This window comes from Salvia hispanica, chromosome 3 (genome assembly GCF_023119035.1).
Source record: "Salvia hispanica cultivar TCC Black 2014 chromosome 3, UniMelb_Shisp_WGS_1.0, whole genome shotgun sequence".
NCBI lineage: Eukaryota > Viridiplantae > Streptophyta > Magnoliopsida > Lamiales > Lamiaceae > Salvia > Salvia hispanica.
The window spans coordinates 38,221,562-38,240,317 of record NC_062967.1 but is presented as its reverse complement, the minus strand read 5'-3'; the positions used below and the strand labels follow the sequence as shown (position 1 = coordinate 38,240,317).

General features: G+C 38.0%; 4 protein-coding genes and 1 long non-coding RNA gene across 5 annotated transcripts; 3 read left to right on the top strand and 2 right to left on the bottom strand.

Annotated features, from left to right (window-relative positions):
• The first annotated feature begins 674 nt into the window (after nucleotides 1-674).
• LOC125214745 (CLP protease regulatory subunit CLPX1, mitochondrial-like) lies at nucleotides 675-5,595 on the top strand. Its single transcript, XM_048115881.1, has 15 exons — nucleotides 675-1,503; nucleotides 1,586-1,644; nucleotides 1,819-1,919; nucleotides 2,297-2,376; nucleotides 2,644-2,694; nucleotides 3,106-3,180; nucleotides 3,283-3,360; nucleotides 3,665-3,721; nucleotides 3,917-3,987; nucleotides 4,077-4,176; nucleotides 4,473-4,577; nucleotides 4,734-4,796; nucleotides 4,895-5,017; nucleotides 5,122-5,280; nucleotides 5,360-5,595. Exons 1-15 carry the CDS (start codon nucleotides 994-996, stop codon nucleotides 5,429-5,431), a joined length of 1,704 nt encoding a protein of 567 aa, XP_047971838.1. The 5' UTR covers nucleotides 675-993; the 3' UTR covers nucleotides 5,432-5,595.
• A 682-nt stretch (nucleotides 5,596-6,277) lies between these two features.
• On the top strand, nucleotides 6,278-8,075 carry LOC125213924 (E3 ubiquitin-protein ligase SINAT5-like). The gene is made up of 3 exons (XM_048114720.1): nucleotides 6,278-6,907; nucleotides 7,128-7,514; nucleotides 7,628-8,075. Exons 1-3 carry the CDS (start codon nucleotides 6,701-6,703, stop codon nucleotides 7,991-7,993), a joined length of 960 nt encoding a protein of 319 aa, XP_047970677.1. The 5' UTR covers nucleotides 6,278-6,700; the 3' UTR covers nucleotides 7,994-8,075.
• A 122-nt stretch (nucleotides 8,076-8,197) lies between these two features.
• Nucleotides 8,198-10,472, bottom strand: LOC125213922 (pentatricopeptide repeat-containing protein At3g49240, mitochondrial-like). The gene has a single exon (XM_048114718.1). It carries the CDS (start codon nucleotides 10,455-10,457, stop codon nucleotides 8,346-8,348), a length of 2,112 nt encoding a protein of 703 aa, XP_047970675.1. The 5' UTR covers nucleotides 10,458-10,472; the 3' UTR covers nucleotides 8,198-8,345.
• Nucleotides 10,473-12,648: 2,176 nt separating this feature from the next.
• On the top strand, nucleotides 12,649-17,495 carry LOC125213770 (dipeptidyl aminopeptidase 4-like). Its single transcript, XM_048114500.1, has 6 exons — nucleotides 12,649-12,844; nucleotides 13,386-13,890; nucleotides 14,400-14,591; nucleotides 15,299-15,328; nucleotides 15,460-16,563; nucleotides 16,783-17,495. The coding sequence occupies exons 2-6, from the start codon at nucleotides 13,447-13,449 to the stop codon at nucleotides 17,332-17,334; spliced, it is 2,322 nt and encodes a 773-aa protein (XP_047970457.1). The 5' UTR covers nucleotides 12,649-12,844; nucleotides 13,386-13,446; the 3' UTR covers nucleotides 17,335-17,495.
• Nucleotides 15,031-16,052, bottom strand: LOC125213771. The gene is made up of 2 exons (XR_007175015.1): nucleotides 15,911-16,052; nucleotides 15,031-15,695 (listed from the first exon to the last, which is right to left on the bottom strand). It is a non-coding gene; the product is annotated as an uncharacterized LOC125213771 (long non-coding RNA).
• Nucleotides 17,496-18,756: the final 1,261 nt, after the last annotated feature.

Below are 18,756 nucleotides of genomic sequence, written 5' to 3'. Positions count from 1 at the left end.
GTTTGTTCCAACCATTATCGTCACATTTATTTTCTTTTCGTTAGTTAGTCGTTTGAGAGTCCTATATATAATTCCCTCGAGGATCGAGAGAGTGATATATAAGGAATGTAATGTACCGTAGTAGCCACAAAAAACCTTGTTTGTTTCAGTAGGGGCTTAGATTTAGCTCCAATGTAACCATGAATGGCAAGAAAAGGACTAATGTTGGTTGTTGAATCAAATAAATGCCAATTTATTGTTGAAATAGAAACAAAAATACATAATGTAACAATGTGTGCATGATTTGTGTAGAGATGATTGTATCATGCATTTGGGAAGTTTTTCTATTACTAAATCAATAATCACAAATTCGAAATGAGGCGACATTTGTATTGAATTTTCTGTTGTATGTGTATTATGCGTGCAAGATTGAAATTTTAAATCTTTTTTCCCTTTTCTTGCTGTATTTTTGCTTGTCCTCACTGAAACCACATCATTTCTTGCAACTTTTTGTAGAAATCTGTTACAAAGAAAGCTTTGTTTTTGTTTCATTTTCATACTTTTGTTTCCTAGCTCTTTCGCCATAGAAAGACAGGATATTTCTAGAGGTAACTATAATTATCTTAAATATTTCTATAAATAATCAATATTTCGACCCACAGGTGAATTTAAGGATATAAAGATTTAATCTTTACAGTCATCGACAACGAAACAATTCAATCATGTTTCATATCTCTGATGAAATAACCCCCTTTTTAGTCTAAATTCACTCTCAATCTGTCTTCCTCAACCCTAAAAATCCAATCTTTACTGCAATTTCATAGATCAGTCAATTTGGAGAATCTGTGCGCGACCCTCTCTCGTTTCCCTTTTATTATCCCAAACCCATTTCCTGTTTTCACTGTAAAATTAACAAAATTCATGTACCAATTACCATATTTCAGTGTATATCAATAAGTATCTGCTGCAAATTGTTATTTAGCTTATCTCTAGTTGATTCCTCGAAGATTCTTGATGGCTGCTGCTCTGAGGTCAAAGTCATCGAGAGATACAGCTTCACTTGCTGCATCGCAATTCAGATACTTCATCCAGACCCATAAGCAAGCGGGTCGGGCCAACCGATTCCAGTGGAGCTCCGTTTCCGGCAGCAATCATCACCGGAGCTCGAGTTTTCTATCGGGCTTCACCCCATTCAAGCCCCTCTACATCGGTAGCGGCAACAATACATCGATATTCTTCAAGAATGGGAGGAGAATTGAGAATTTCAGCTCTCAGGGCGAACCGCCGGAGGTGTGGCAGCCACCGGGGGGAGCAGGGGGTGATGGGATTGTGGTGAGGCCAGGGGTCAAATTGTTTCAAGTGGGGGATAATGATGGCTCCAATTCCGGCTCGGGTGGGGGGTTTGGACAAGGCCAGAAGGACGGATGCTGGGGCGGGTCGAACCTCGGGTCGAACTTCCCAACCCCCAAGGAGATATGTAGAGGTCTTGACAAGTTTGTGATTGGCCAGGAGAGAGCTAAAAAGGTTCATGGTTTATCAATTTCCATTTAGGATTGGAGGATGTAATTTTGATGTAATGGGGTCTAATGGGGTTTCGTTGTTGCAGGTTCTTGCTGTAGCTGTGTATAATCACTACAAGAGGATATACAGTGACTCTTCGCAAAGGTGATTGATTTTGTGATAGGTTTTAGTCTACTTTAGCTCAATTTGGGCTCATGTGTTGATAGAGATTTACATTGCAATCCATCTCTTCTGTGTGGATTAGGTGACCAGAATGTTGCTGATTTCTTTTATGTTGATATACGAATATCTGATGTTATGCTATGCCTTGAAAGTTAGGCCTGCTGAGAGTGCGGATGGTAACAAAACCGATGGGAAGGAGAATGAGCATGTTGAACTTGAGAAAAGCAACATTCTTTTGATGGGACCAACCGGTTCAGGTAATTTACTGAATGACTGGGTTCATTTCTAGTATTCTTCGCTATGTAGAGATAGTTGAAAAACTCTTCCTCTCGAATCTTTCATGACATTGTGAGCATGTAGTATGGCTTGTGAAAATTAGTTTAGTGAACTGAACTGAACTTCAAAATATTCAAACAGGTTCAAATACTTAGTCTGCATTTTTAAAAAATATTTCATTTTTTCTGAAAGCGGATCAAAAATGGTTCCTCATTTTCCCAACTCAGCTAGTTGGATGCGAAGTATATTTCCAACTCAGCTGTGCTTTATTGTCTTGGTTTCTGCATTTACTTGAATGCGTATTGTTTCTCCAATTCTACTGTTTCACTGTGATCTTCTGATGTCATCTTAAGGACAGGGAAGACACTACTCGCCAAAACTTTGGCACGGTTGGTGAACGTTCCCTTTGTAATAGCTGATGCAACTACACTTACTCAGGCACGTCTTTTCCACATTTCACTTTGGAAGTTTGGTTATTTGGCATGATCTGGTTAGGGAAGTATTGCCAAACTTTGGACTGGTAGAATTTTTCTCATGAAGAAAATGATTGAATGTTTTGATGCTGTAATGAAGAGGGTTTTCCCATTGCAAGTCAACAATTTTCTAACTTAACAATTAAACAATTACAATGTGATCCAACAGTTTGAACAAAAATCATGTTATATTGTTTCTTTTTTCTGACAAAAAGTATCTCTCATTTTTCAGGCAGGATATGTTGGGGAAGATGTCGAGTCCATTTTATACAAGCTGCTTACGGTAAGCATAGCACATAGTATAATGTTTCCAGAATGTGTTTGCATTCAGATCCTTTTTCTGGGTTCAGTTTACTCGTGATTTTATATCCCAAATATGGAATTTCTTGTCGATTTTTGTGATCTTTCTAGAGTGGTAAAGATTACATTTTGCAGTTGGCTATCTCTATGCATGTTATTCCTCTCCATCTGGTTTTCCTTGTTTTTTTGTCGGATTCTCCAACTCTTGATGGTCACTAAAACACAGCTCTCTCATTTTTAAGGATAAGTGAAAAGTTTTGTTTCTTTTAAAAATTTAAACATGCCAATTAGATCATTGTGTTCAAAATGTTTCAGAATTTTCATTTTAATACTTACCAAGGTTAAGATGTTTGCCAAGTGCAGTACCTATAACATTTTTCTTTTTCTGTTTCAGGCTGCAGACTATAATGTTGCAGCAGCTCAGCAGGGAATAATTTATATTGATGAAGTAGATAAGATAACAAAAAAGGTTGCATACTGTGGCAACTGATTAATTTTCCAAAATCGTCAACTGCATATTGAATCTTATATAGTTTTCTAATTTCCAACTTGTTCTTTGTTTAATCCGTAGGCTGAGAGCCTAAACATTAGTAGGGATGTATCCGGGGAAGGTGTCCAGCAAGCGCTATTGAAAATGCTCGAGGGAACTGTAAGTACTTTTACATGTTATGGAATCATGTGGATTTTTGTTATGTTGCTAACATGCCTCGTCTTAGCATTGGAACATAAAATCTCATGTTAATAAGGTGTAGCAGTTTAGGCTTGGTTTTGTCGTACACACATCAGCTTCCTCAATATGGTCTCTTTTAGATGTTGGATGAATTCACCTTCATTGTTAGGCCCTTTCATTGTTCAAATGGATTGTAAAATCAGTGATATGTTCCTGAACTCAAGAGTATTTGAATCACCCAATTAAGAGTTTTATTTTTATCATCTAACATTTTACTCTGTAGGTGGTCAATGTCCCAGAGAAGGGTGCTCGGAAACATCCAAGAGGTGATAATATTCAGGTAACAACTTAACATCATTACCCAGCATAGTAATTGGCATCATATGCGAAGTTCGATAACACAATGGTATATTTTGCAAGAGAGGGCAAAAGGGTAATTGTATCTTAGTATAAAAACCATAAGAGGATCAAAATGCTTAGTTTTACGAATTTTCGCCACCTCTCATCGTCTCTCTTTTTATGCTTTCTTTTGCAGATTGACACGAAAGACATCCTCTTTATATGCGGCGGAGCCTTTATTGACCTGGAAAAAACAATCTCAGAAAGGTAATCTAACTTCACCTATTAAAGTGAAATGCACCATCTCTGTGCCTACTGGCAGTCTTAAGCTAAAATTTTGTTGAAATGCATCCCAGACGCCATGATTCCTCTATTGGGTTTGGTGCTCCTGTACGGGCTAATATGAGAACAGGCGGTGTTACAAGTGCTGCTGTAACCTCATCCTTACTAGAAACAGTAAGCACACTAGCAGCATAGTTTTCGTAACTGTGCTCATTTCTGTTCCATTGTCATGCAAACATAGCAATTGTTCCTTACAACGGTGTTTGTATGTTTGAGAAACATATCCCAAACCAACATCTTATGTGCTACTTGCTTGTAAAAGTCATTCCAGACTACTAGAATATTGAGTTATTTGGCCGAATTTCAGTTTTTTCGCAGTCAAGATTCCTAGCATATTCGTGGAAGTTCTCATTGAAATATACAACATATGGGGATGTTGATGTTGATGATGACTCAATACGATTTTGCAGGTTGAGAGTAGCGATCTTATTGCATACGGGCTAATACCTGAGTTTGTTGGGCGATTTCCTATCCTTGTGAATTTGTCGGCACTTACTGAGGATCAGCTTGTTCAGGTGCATTTTTTTGGCTGAATGACGAAGTGCTCGGTTTTGGTTTCAGATAATGTTTTCAAATTTAGTGATATTAGTATCTCCAAAAAGTTTGTGTCTATGTTTAGTTTTTTTGTAACATGTCTTGTGTTATGCTGTCTTGATCGAATTATTTTTCAGGTTCTAACCGAGCCTAAGAATGCGTTAGGGAAGCAGTATAAGAAAATGTTCCATATGAATGGAGTAAGGCATCTTTCCTCCTCCACCGAGAAACATGAATCTCAAGATCACTTTACGTCTTCTCTTCTTTGATTCCACGCTCTTATGCACTCGTTTCTCAGGTGAAGCTGCACTTCACGGAGGATGCATTGAGATTGATCGCAAGGAAAGCAATAACCAAGAACACCGGAGCTAGGGGTTTAAGAGCGATGCTGGAGAACGTTTTGATGGATGCAATGTACGAGGTTTGTGATCCTCCCCTCTCGCGATTTCGTGCAGCTTCACACAACTATGATACGTCCTAGTTTCAAATATCTGCCATTGATACTTAGATAAATGCATTGTGCAGATCCCTGATGTTAGAACCGGAGATGACATAATAGACGCAGTCGTGGTAGATGCAGAGTCGATTGGATCTGAGGCACGTGGCTGTGGGGCCAAAATCCTCTACGGCAAGGGATCATACGAGCGATACTCTTCGCAAGACAAGGGGAAGGAGTCGCAGCAGGTATTGCTGATGGCACGAGAGTATAGGAAATTCTCGTTTTCTCGTGTCTATTATATCTGATGCGATCTTTCTGGTGCAGGCGGCGTCTGCAGAAACGAGCGAAGGGGAGGGCGAGGCCGAGCAAGAGCTTCCCTCCATTGCAGCATTGTAAACTTTGGGTAGTAAGGAGACATGTACAGCAGCATATAATAAAACTGAATAATTTATTTAGCAGATGTAGCAAACTTTTCTCTTATTTGTTGCCACTTTATACATGTAAATGGAAGGAATGATGATCTCTCATTCTCTCATGAATATGGTGCCTCTTTTATAGTACTCCTTTCTATTTTCTTTTTATAAGCTTCATTATCCAAATATTTTTGTAACTTGTAAGCTTCTAAAAATAAGCATTCCTAAGTGAATTATAGTATATTCATAATATTTCTTTGTAAATATGATTGGTTACATTTGGCGTAAGTTGGAATACAAATCCAGTCCTTTTAACTTTGTTTTGAAGATTTAAATTTATGGTTTAAAATCCACTATATGAGGTTATCATCATAGACTAAATTGAACTGTTTTTGTTTCCCATTATATTCCAACTACCTATTAATCAGATTATTCCGATTGAGACAGATAACAATATTTTTGGTTGGGTTGAATGGTTGGCTCAACTAATGATAAACCTCTTTGTCAATATTTAGAGCGTACTAATAATTATCCAAATAAATGTAGTCTTTGTCGGATTGGAATTAAAATATACTGTATCTGCATTTTAAAGGCCATGAAATTATGTCATAATTACAATATTATTCTAAAAATTAATAGTAGGCAGGCTAAATCTTATGAAAATGTTGTTTTACACAGGTGTAGATTAGTTTGAAATTATATAATTAGATGCATGAACCAACATATTTATGCTTAATATCCCAGCCAACAAATAAGGTACTAAAATAAATATTTATATAACCGTTGGATTAACTTTCTAAAATTAATTATATCATGATCAAGATAGGGAGAGGGAGAGAGAGATAACAAAAGAACCTGTTTTTCAGGGGTGATCATTTCTGATAACTCTCTTTTAATATTTCCTCGAGTTTTCTTGCAAAATTCTTTTGATTTCTTCTTCCCTTAATTGAACAGAAAGTTAAGGGAGGAGGAAAACAGGGCATAAAATACGAAGCAGACCCCTTAATTCCAGAAAATATTGTATTTTTTGGGAAGTGGGGGTCTCAAATTTCTGCAAAAAAACAATTTTTTAGAAGTACGAATTTGATATTTCATCAAATTATTAGATTTCCTGAAATGGGCTGTTGATGTCATACCAAAGGTTGGAGCTTTATTTCACAAACCGGGATTTGGTGCTAATTTTGAAAACAAAATTAGGTCTTCTGAATTGGGGGTGGATTTTGGGATTTTTTTTTCCCTTCCCTAATTGAAAATGCCAACAATTGAAACAGAAAATGTGGAGTGTGTTTATGCATCAGATGGAGTTGAGGATGAAGAAATTTCTTCACATCCTTTCCCCAAGAAACATTTTTCTTCAAAACCTCACAATTTGTTATCTCCTGTGATTACCCCTACTAGTGTTCATGAATTGCTGGAGTGCCCTGTTTGCACAAATTCCATGTACCCCCCAATCCATCAGGTTTGATTATTTTGAAACATTTTTTTTGTTATCTTGAATTAGATGTGATTATAGATTTTAGAGGGTACTAGATAGAAACAGTGTATGTTTGTTCTGATTATTGAGCTCAAGTAGATTGAAACAGGAACTTTGCCATGGTGTTTTCAGCTCAGAATATATGGGGTTTAGGGTTGATCAGAATGAATGATACATGGTATATGTTGTTCTTGTTTCTCTGCAGTGTCACAATGGGCACACTATCTGTTCGACATGCAAGGTACGGGTGCATAACCGGTGCCCTACTTGCAGACAAGAGCTAGGGGACATCAGGTGCTTGGCGCTTGAGAAGGTTGCAGAGTCGCTGGAGCTGCCCTGCAGGTACCACTCGCTAGGCTGCCCGGAGATATTCCCATACTACAGCAAACCCAAACACGAAGCAGTTTGCGATTTCCGACCATATAGTTGTCCATATGCTGGATCAGAGTGTATAGTAACAGGAGACATTCCTGATCTCGTTGCTCACTTGAGAGACGACCATAAAGTGGACATGCACTCAGGATGCACGTTCAATCACAGATACGTGAAGTCAAATCCTCGTGAAGTAGAAAATGCGACATGGATGTTGACTGTGAGTTCAATGCTTTTCTTCATAATCATCTCTGAGAAGTCTATGAAAGATTGATGTGAGAATGCATCCATGGAATGTTTAATTATGTGATATTCTTTTCACTGCTTGGTCAGGTATTCAATTGTTTTGGGCAATATTTCTGCCTTCACTTTGAAGCATTTCAGATGGGAATGGCACCTGTTTACATGGCGTTCCTACGTTTCATGGGCGACGAAGTTGAAGCCCGAAACTATAGCTACAGCTTAGAGGTAGGAGGAAATGGTAGAAAGCTCACGTGGGAGGGCACCCCACGAAGCATTAGAGATAGTCACCGTAAGGTTAGGGATAGCCACGACGGTCTTATCATCCAACGCAACATGGCACTCTTCTTCTCCGGAGGCGACAAGAAGGAGCTTAAGCTCAGAGTTACCGGAAGGATCTGGAAGGAGCATCAGAATCCAGATTCTGCTGGGGCTTGTGTACCTAGTCTTTCTACCTAATCAGATTCACTCCTGTACATTTTTAACTTCTCTACTCCTGCATGTATTACCAGAGTTAATACCATTACCTTTGGTTGCTAAAGATTTTTACCATTGCTTAGATTCAACACTTAAACATGCTTCTGATATTAAGGTCAATGCTTGGCAACAATTTGCAATGAGAAGTGGAACCCAAATTACACAAAAATGACTGCACATCATACCTTACGAATAATCATCCTTGCATGTCAAATTCAATGACATATAATATGGAATGATTGAGGTGCAGGCACAAAATTGGAGAGATTCTCAAAATCTACAATTGAGAAATAAAACAATTACTTGCTATCTAGTATACCTCCAAGTCAAGCAGTTACTTCTCATTTACACTGCTGCCTTCATTCTCTGCTGATTCTTCACCAATAACCTCATTGTCTACGGCATCATTCCTCATTACGTTCTCCACTTCTGGAGCCGTGGAAACAGAATCCTCCTCTTTGCCTTCAGCTGATTGTTCTTCCTCATTTTCTGCGGCATCATTCCTCATTATGTTCTCCACTTCCGGAGCAGTGGAAACAGAATCCTCCTCTTTGCCTTCAGCTGACAGTTCTTCCTCATTTTCTGCAGCATCATTCCTCATTATGTTCTCCACTTCCGGAGCTGTGGATACAGAATCCTCCTCTTTGCCTTCAGCTGACAATTCTTCCACATCTGACTTCTTTCCAAACGACTTAGAAGACAACAGATCAGCCATAGCTATACTAGTGCTGGCCTTAGCTTTTGCAGCTTCTTCAGCAGCTTTAGCAGCAGCATCAGCTTTCTCCTTCTCCAATTGCAACTTAAGATTCGTCACCTCATCTTCCATCCCTTCCTTCCCCAACAATTCCCTAACAAACTCCTCCAACTCCTCGGTGAAATCCCCGGGATCCTCCCTCAACATTCTATCAACAATCTTCACCACTTCATCGTGCTTCCCTATCCCAGACAGTGCATTCATGATGAACTTGTATGTATCATCATTCATCCTCAGCTTTGGCACCATCAATTCAAAGAAAAATTTCGCCTCATCAACCTCGCCAGCCTTAACCAATGCCTCAACAAGCCTGTTATAGACTGCCAGGTTTGGCCTAAGCTTCAACTGAACCATTGTCCCAAAGTAGTGAGCCGCGTCATCTAGCCTATTCTCCTCCAAGCAAGTATCCATCAGTGTACCAAAGGTATACTCATCTGGAGTCACCTTCTTATCAGCCATCCCCTGGTACAGCTCCTCCGCCTCCGCCAATTTGTTGTTACTACACAACTGATCAATCAGCACATTACACGACAAAGTATCAGGATTGCATCTTTTCTCTCCCATGCTATTGAAAACCTCAACAGCCTCATCAAATCTCTTCTCTGCACAATAACCATCAGCCACAACATTATAGCTACCCAAATTCACACTCAATTTCCTCGGAGGATCATGCTCATTCCTCATCCTCTCAAACAACTTCAGTGCCTCATCAAACTTTCCATTCTTGCTCAAAGCCTCCAAGACATAATTATACGAAACAGCATTCATCTTAACTGTGGAATCCTCACCGAGAACTTTGCCATACACCTCCATGGCCTCTGCTTCCATTCCCTTCAAAAAGTAGCCTTTCATCAAATTCCCGTATATCACCCCGTCCAAGATCTCATCTGCCCCCAATTTCTGCTTCAATTCCTCATACAACTCAAAAACACTATCTGGATTCGAATTCTTCACCTGCCCTGCCATCAAATAGGAATAGATAGTAGGATCCGGCTTAAGCCCCTTGGTCTGCATTTCGTTCTTAATCTCAATTGCTTTTTCGACTTGCTGATTATCTACTAATCCCTTAATCAAAATGCGATATGTAGTAGGCGATGGATTGAAAGGGGCATCGTTGATCAGCTGCCGGTATTGCTCTAGGGCTAAATCGAGCTTCCTGCAGTCGAAATAAAGAGTGAGGAGGATATTGTATGTTACGACATTCGCGGCTATGCCGGCTTGCGTGATGAAGCGGTGGAACGTGAGGAGCTCGGCGAATTGTCCCTGGCGCAGCTGTGCCGCCATCACCGCATTGCAGGTGTGGATAGTAGGGCGGCAATTGGAGTAGACCGAGTGGCGCGTGAAGAGCGCCGCCTCCTCGAGATCGTTCTCGCGTATGAGCTTGAGGATTTTGTTGTGGAGGTTGAGGCGGGTGCCGGAGAGCGCGGAGGCGGGCTCGGGGAGCTTCGGGGCATTTGGATTCTGCGGCGCCGGGGCGGGGCGGGGCAGCTGTTGCTGCTGCTGGTGGCGGAGAGCGGAGAGCGGCGGCTCAATGCGGAGGCGGCGCTTGCGCTTGCGGCGCTCGGCGGCGGCTTCCTCCGGGGTGGCGAAGGAGAAGCGGCGGGCAAGGAGATAGGCCTGCGGCGGCGCGTGGTGGCGGGAAATTAGGGCTCTGACGAGCTGATTGAGGAATGAGGGTTTGGAAAGCGCCATAGATTGATTAGTGTGTGTTGTGTGTGAAAAATGAGAGAGGGGTTTTGGGGGTTTATGTTTCAGAGATTTTGTGAACTCAAAGTATGGGCTTTGTATTTTTTGTTGGACTGTATTTTAGAAAATGTAATGTTTTGGTATAAATATAATGCTATTATTATTGTTCATTTATAATGTTATTCCTACACAATACAATTCTATTAGTGAAATTGAATATAAGGTGGTTACTTTTGTTTTGTTTTGCAATGGTAGATGCATAAATAACAAAAGAATTATACAAATTTTTAGGTAGTTTACTTTTATTGTATTTGGCTTTGCAATGGTAAATGCATTCAATAAATATGGAAATTATAGTCATTAAGTAGAGGCAGAGAGCCAGTATGACTTGGGGGCAATTGGTTAGCGCTTAGGTCTTAGGCTTTGGTGGTCGAGAGTTTGAATCTTAGGGATGAGTGTTATTAATACTCAGTTATGATGGTGCAATTGTTGACTCTTTAAAAATTGATATTGCTTTTAATGACAACTACCATAAATATGATTAGTTTGTATCACTTAACCTCTGGTATCGCTACAATGCGGAGGTTAGCTTTGGTAGTTAAACGGTCTTATCACTTTTGGTTAGCGTTTAGCCGAATTTAGTGAGTCGGAAAGAGAACACTATTGTAGTAGATAGGACTCAGTCTTTCTGATCAACAAACCAGCTACTACTTCATTTACCCTATAGGCTAACAACAACCACAACTCCAATCTTTCCACTTAACAAAACTAGACTCCTTTATTGTGTCGTCTAATCCATCTTTACTCTTTTTTCTCATTAGTTATCTCTTATCTCGCTAGCTAGCCCCCCTACTGCTTATTTTGCAACCACATTAAAAATGAGTACTTTAATTTTAATTCCAATTCCATTTCTTGAAATACGTTAGAAAACAAGAATATCCTTATATTTTTCTAAGATCGCACATATAATAACAATAATAATATGCACGTCTCTATGGACTATGTGTATGGTAACCATAGTGTCCAAGTTTCGTCATATCTAATCCATGCATACATAGGTGAGAAATATTGTTATTTGTGGCTTTATATATAGAACTGAGCCGACTTATAATTTTATTCAAATTGATTCACATTATTAGAAATGGATATTGATTATCACATGATAGTTGAGTGGTCACGTGTCGAGGTACAATCACTTTCTCACAACCAAATATGGTAGCCATGAATATTGGAATTTATTGATTCTATATTATACTACAAACTTTAGGCAAGGGACAAAATGTCACACAATTTCCCTTTTTCACACCCTAAAGATAACAAATGTACGTGGCTCAATAATTTCTCAAGAAAACGATGTAATGTTAATCTTTTTTACAATTTCTATGTGTATCATTGATTAAAAGCGACTACCAATTATCTACTTTTTTTTATCATTTTTTAAACTTAAGGTCGTGTTTGATCGTGACACATAGTGGATAAATCTGTATGCACCAAGTAAATAGGTAGAATATGGAATTTGTATTTCAAACACATTATTGTATTTCCAATTGACCCATTACAATTATTAACATTACTATTACTAATTTATTATATCTAGTTGATAGAGCCCTTCTTACTTAATTGTATAAAATATGAAGAAAATCACCCTAGATGGATCATTGATATTATATGTTCATATTTATTATGACATTTTTTCATAGAGAATGTTCCATTTCCCATTATTGAGCATATTTATTTATAACTTAATAGCTAAAATTATAATGTCTCATCTGTCACCGTTTGTGAACAATAATTAATTCTTGACTTAGTAATTCAATCAGATTACATATGAATTGATACATCTCTTCATTATGTTATGTTATTTATGTAGTAGTCATTTTATGTCTAATGGTAAAATATTCTCTCTAAATCTATAAAAAAAATACAGAAACTTATTTTATAAGTATAAATTGGATTAATACATTAATTCCATGAACCGATAACTTTTTTTCTTAAATTATGCCTAACTTGTGCAATAAAAATCAGCATTTTACGGTAAAAACAATGTTTATTGATTGCAACAGATAACAATAATCAGATAATTATTGAAGAAAAAGTTAAAACTCCCAGCTAGATTAACTCCAATAATCGCACGCGCGTATGTTGACAGTGTAATCACGCGCCACTCCTCCCACAAAAACTGTTTTCAATTATCACATTACCATCTATTCACTCTCACATCAATCCCTTCAAAGCCTTTTGCTTTCTGAATTTACCCCGAAATTCAGTGATTTTCTGATAAATCTGCGTCCAGCTGTTGATTTAATCACTTGTATTTATTGGAAGGAATCTGAATTCGAATCCGATTCCGGAATCCGAATTCGTTTTCATCATTGCCGGATCATCAGAGACAGGTCAGATTGCATATTTGGATTCGGTGTTTATTGCTAAGAGCTCATAATACTTCCTAATTATGATTAATCAGTAGTAGTTTGTATAGAGGGATCGCCCTAATCGTTGATTAATTTGGTTGCTAAGTTGTTTGTTTGGATCGCAATGTGCGAAGATTTGATTTCCACTGTTTTGTGTACTAGTTTAGATTGAGATTGAGAAGCAGAGTTCGATGTGGAGGAATGAAAAGTGAAGAAGCTTTTTTTCCCCTCTCTTTCACAGCTTGAAAAAGCAGCTTCAGAAAGTAGCTTTAATTTGTCCATTTTTTTCGGTTTAAGCTTCGTTAAGTTGAAATCCTACGTACAGTTTATGTTAATTTCTATGGAAAAATGATCATTTTTCCTTTAGTATGCAATGTGATTTTGTTAAATGTATCATTTTTGTATTTTCCTTGTTTTCTATGAGTTGAAGTGATGAAGTATGTGCATATTGAAAGATTTGGGATCTGTTTGGTTTCCTGTTTAAGGCATGCTTTGACGATTTTTGCTGCCTTTTCGTTGGCAGAGTTGTACAGTATGTGTGCGTTGATGCATGAATTGCTCAATCTTGGATTGTTTATTTTGTAATGCAATCTCTGAATGAGAGTGGCAAAAAGAAGAATCTGAAACGTTCGTGGTTGTTTCTTAACGAAATGCCTGTAACTGATGCAACTGTTGCAAATGCTCTGGACAATTGCTCTATATTCCCTGTTGAAGAGATAGCCCAGCATCCTTTACCAGGTTATGGAGTGCCGACTGCAATTAGTTTTAGCCTCGATAATAGTCTCATAGCGTACCTGTTCAGTCAGGATCAGACTTTGAACAGAAACTTGTTTGTATTTGATCCCAAGATTGGGAAACGTGAGCTGTTCTTTAGACCACCAGATGGTGGTCTTGATGAAAATAATTTATCTGCTGAGGAGAAGTTGAGAAGGGAGAGGCTAAGAGAGCGAGGCTTGGGAGTGACACGCTATGAATGGGCAAAGACCAGCCCGAGGAGAAAACGACTTATTGTGCCTTTGCCAGCTGGGGTGTGTTTCCTAACATCTTATATCTTGTTCATGTGCTATGCATTTCATCGTACTGGACGTTTGACATTCTAATTTGGTGAAAGGGAGATCATCATATACTCATGTCTTGCATTCACTCCATATTTCTTCTCTGGTCAGGATTTGTCCATGAAAAGTAAATTTGATTAGCAAATCAGACATTAATGCAAAACTGTTTTTTTTTTTTGTGAATAATTTATGAGATTAACTACAGTGCTTGAAAATATGAGCTTTTTGCACTGATTAATGAAAGAAACCATGAAATTTCTTCATTGGTTGCCATTTTTCATACTAAGGAAAGTGTCTGATGAAACATGTTCATATTTTGTACATGCTCTGTTTGTTGCCTTAACTAGTCATTTTCATATTTTTAGAAAATATAGTTTTGTACATGTTCTGTTTGTTGCCTTGTTTACTGTTTTACATGACTTAAAAATCTAAGGTTTCTAGTACTTATCATGAACTAAAGCACAACTGCTACATGTGAGCAGATCTATAGCCAGACAAATGATGGCAAGACTGAACTTCTGATCCCAAGTGTCTCTGGTTCGCCGATTATAGACCCACATCTCTCCCCAGATGGAACTATGCTTGCCTATGTGAGGGATAATGAGCTTCACGTGTCTAACCTTCTGTACAATGTGTCAAAGCAATTGACTATGGGTGCTAATGACAGTACTATAGTAAGCATCATGTTCCATACTATGTTTAATTTAGTCTCTCTACTACTATTATTTGTGCTACTTGCACCACTGAGTACTACATGTGTATGCCTAGTGAATTGTATTTATGTCAAATTAATTATCATAGATTTCCCAATTCTTTTTGTTTACATATTTTTTCGTAAATCATCGTGAAGAAGTTAGATTTTTGCTGTCTTCCCCTTTTTTATTTGGGATATGAGTATGCCATCACTGGTCTTGTCAAACAACAAAAAGATAAGAACAAATAGTTACTACTATTAAATAAGATTTGTATAAAAAAAGACTTTATATGAGTATCATTTAATAAATTGTAAGCACTTATCAAGTACATATTCAAGTTAAATCATTTGACCTTTCCATCTAACTTGATTTGATTGCCTATCTGTTAAGACGCCTTGAGTTCCATTCATATTCTGAGTTTGAGTTAAAAGATCTCTTTTTAACAAGTTTCATCATTCCTCACTAGGAGTTCAAAATGAGTGCTACCAAAGTAAAAATATTGTCCTTTTGGTGCTTCACAAAGAACAATGATAGACTTAGGAACTTCAGAGGAAGGAAATGCTTTGCTTTCACCCTTATCCCCATAAATGCATACCCATTATCATTTTCCCCATTTTTTCAGTTCAAATGTTGATACTTATGTCATTTGTTAACTGCTAACGCAAGTTTTTGTGTTGCTATTTCAGACACATGGCATTGCTGAGTTCATTGCACAGGTGCGTTACTGTTGAAACATGTTGAGGGCCACTATTGCCTGGTTTGCATAGCATGTCTCCCATTCCCAATATGACAAAGGAAAAACTCATAAATGTGTTTGCTAACCGAGATATATCTTTTCTTGCTGTAGGAGGAAATGGACCGGAAGAATGGTTACTGGTGGTCATTAGATAGCAAATATATTGCATTTACCAAGGTTGATTCATCAGAGGTACCTCTTTTTAGGATCATGCACCAGGGTAAAAGTTCAGTGGGTTCAGATGCACAGGAAGACCATGCATACCCTTTTGCTGGCGGTCCAAACGTGAAAGTCCGCTTGGGAGTTGTTCCTGCCATTGGTGGACCAGTTTGTTGGATGGATCTTCTCTGTGGAGGTGAGCAGACAGAAGATGAGGAATATTTGGCAAGAGTCAATTGGATGCATGGAAACATTCTTACTGCTCAGGTGTTAAATAGAACTCATTCTAAACTGAAAATCCTCAAGTTTGATATTAAAACTGGCCAGAGGGAACTAATTTTGCAAGAAGATAGTGAAACTTGGATCAATTTGCATGATTGTTTCACTCCTTTAGACAAATTACCTGATCGATCATCTGGAGGATTCATTTGGGCAAGCGAAAGAACTGGATTCAGGCATTTGTATTTGTACGATGCTGATGGTGTGTGCTTAGGACCTATTACTCAAGGTGATTGGATGGTTGAGCACGTAGCTGGTGTAAACGAGGCTACTGAAATTTTATATTTCACTGGAACCTTGGATGGCCCTTTGGAATCACATCTTTATCGGACGGAGTTGTTCCCAGATAGTAGCCGTTCCTTACAGACTCCCCTAAGATTGACCCAGGGAAAGGGAAGGCATGTTGTTGTTCTTGATCACCAGTTGCAAAAGTTTGTGGATATCTATGATTCCTTGGATTCACCTCCCAAAATCACCCTATACTCGTTGCTGGATGGAAGCTTCATTGCGTCAGTTTATGAGCAGCCCGTCAACATTCCCAGGTTTAAGGAACTCGCACTTGTGCCTCCTGAAATAGTTCAGGTGAAGGCTAAGGATGGAACTACCTTGTATGGGGCACTATATAAACCTGACGCTGCAAGATTTGGACAACCACCTTACAAGGCAATGGTTCACGTCTACGGTGGTCCCAGCGTACAGCTAGTCTGTGATTCTTGGATAAACACAGTCGATATGAGAGCTCAGTATCTCAGTAGTAAAGGCATATTAGTTTGGAAGGTTGGCATTTTTGTTTTGGATTGCATCTCATCCTGCCACTTATTATTTACTTTTGGAATATATGCTATCTGCGGTCCAACACAAGCATACTTTAAACGTTTTCATATGCTCTGGATTTTTGTCACTTGATTGTCACTGTTTTTCTTTAGTAGTTCTACTTTTTATAAAGGAGATGTTAATTTGATTCTTTCTTTATTCTGGGTGCTATTCCCTTCTCAGATGGATAACAGAGGAACTGCTCGACGAGGACTCAAGTTTGCAGGTGCGCTCAAGTACAAATGCGGCCAGATTGATGCTGAGGATCAACTCACTGGAGCCGAATGGCTCATCAAGCAGGGGTTAGCTAAAGACGGCCACATTGGACTGTACGGATGGAGTTATGGCGGATATCTCTCAGCAATGGCACTGGCAAAATTCCCCCAAGTATTCAAATGTGCAGTTTCCGGAGCTCCTGTGACATCATGGGATGGATACGACACCTTTTATACCGAAAAGTACATGGGCTTGCCCTCTGCAAACGAATCGGGCTACTTACACAGTTCTGTCATGCATCACATCGACAACATGGAAGGGAAGCTTCTCCTGGTGCACGGGATGATAGACGAAAATGTTCATTTCAGGCACACAGCGAGGCTTGTCAACGCGCTCGTGGCTGCCAGGAAGCCTTATGAACTGTTGATATTCCCAGACGAGCGCCACATGCCTCGCGGACTCAGGGACCGCGTATACATGGAGGAGAGGATCTGGGATTTCATCGAACGGAGTTTGTAGATGATGTTGCATCAGAAACGACGAAATTCAGGTCTGACAATTCGACGAAGCTCGTTGAAGATAGAGTGTGCTCCTAAACTTTTGTTTCAAATGATGTGAAATAAGAATCTTGTGGTGTACATAGTTGATGAAGCCTTGGAAGGAAAAACAGTTTCATTTTACTCTCCAAGGAGAAGAAACTCATAATAATATTCAAAATAACTGGCGATCCAAGAAATTAATCTCTTTAATTTTAGCAAATGAATGATGATATCGTTACACTTGATTATCATTTATTAATGAAAATCTATTTTCCCCTCAACAAGAGACAGATAGTAAATGGGAAAGTTAAATTCTAACGAATATGTTGTTGCGTTGTCACATTCGAAGGCACTTTTGTGGGAAAACCATTTTATTTTACTATAGTTGATTAATTATTTTATTTCTGTATTTATGAAAATCGAACTATAGTGAATAATAACAGAGTAAAATTAAAAAAATATATATTTCAGCCAAATCCTTAACTCAATATTCCAGAGATTGTAGAGAAAATCTTATACTACGATTTACCAAGTCACATGATTAAACTAACATGACAACAAGGGTATATACCTATGCAAAATTGTGAAATCCATTTTAACTTTTGCATTGACATAATGCATGATCCAAGATTTAGTGCTTGGTGTAATGTTTCAAAAAACTTGTATGTCTGTCCCTATAAAATATTACAAACTTTATTACCATAGAAATAATGACCCCTATGTAAGTTATTTGTTTCTACAACCAATTTTCAATTATTTCACTAAAGTTTTGTAACAATTTTGAGAGATCAAGCTTTTCTGAAATTGCTATCTATACGATAAGCACAATCATATTTTTAATATAAAATGTTGATAAGGATAATTTAATGATAAGGATAATTAAAAATACAATAATATGATAAATGCATTATAGAGTTATAGTAGTAGTACCACACATTATCTTTTTTATTCATGAATCCTACGTTGCATTCCAATTTCCAAGGGAACATACACATACACTTTCTTACGAATTTCACATGACCTGTCTCTAAACTTTTTATTATTGTGCATGTACCATGCATGAAAAGTAAAATAATTGTATTAGGGGCTAATTGGCTATGTGTCATATATTACAATCAAATTTTATTTTGTTTCTATATCATTTTAAATTAGTAATATACACAACTTTGACTCTTTTTAGATTTTTTCCAAATTGGAATTCCATTCAAATCGGAACTAATTACTGCTGACACCGAAATTTTAATAAACTTTAAACATTTGGTTGATAACATGAATGTGTCAATTTAATTTTGAATTGGGTGAAATTTGAATTTTGGGAATATTATAAAAGTGATCAAAGTTGAAAGTATATTTTGTCACAAACTTTTATAACATATACTTAGGAAACAAACCAAAATTTGAT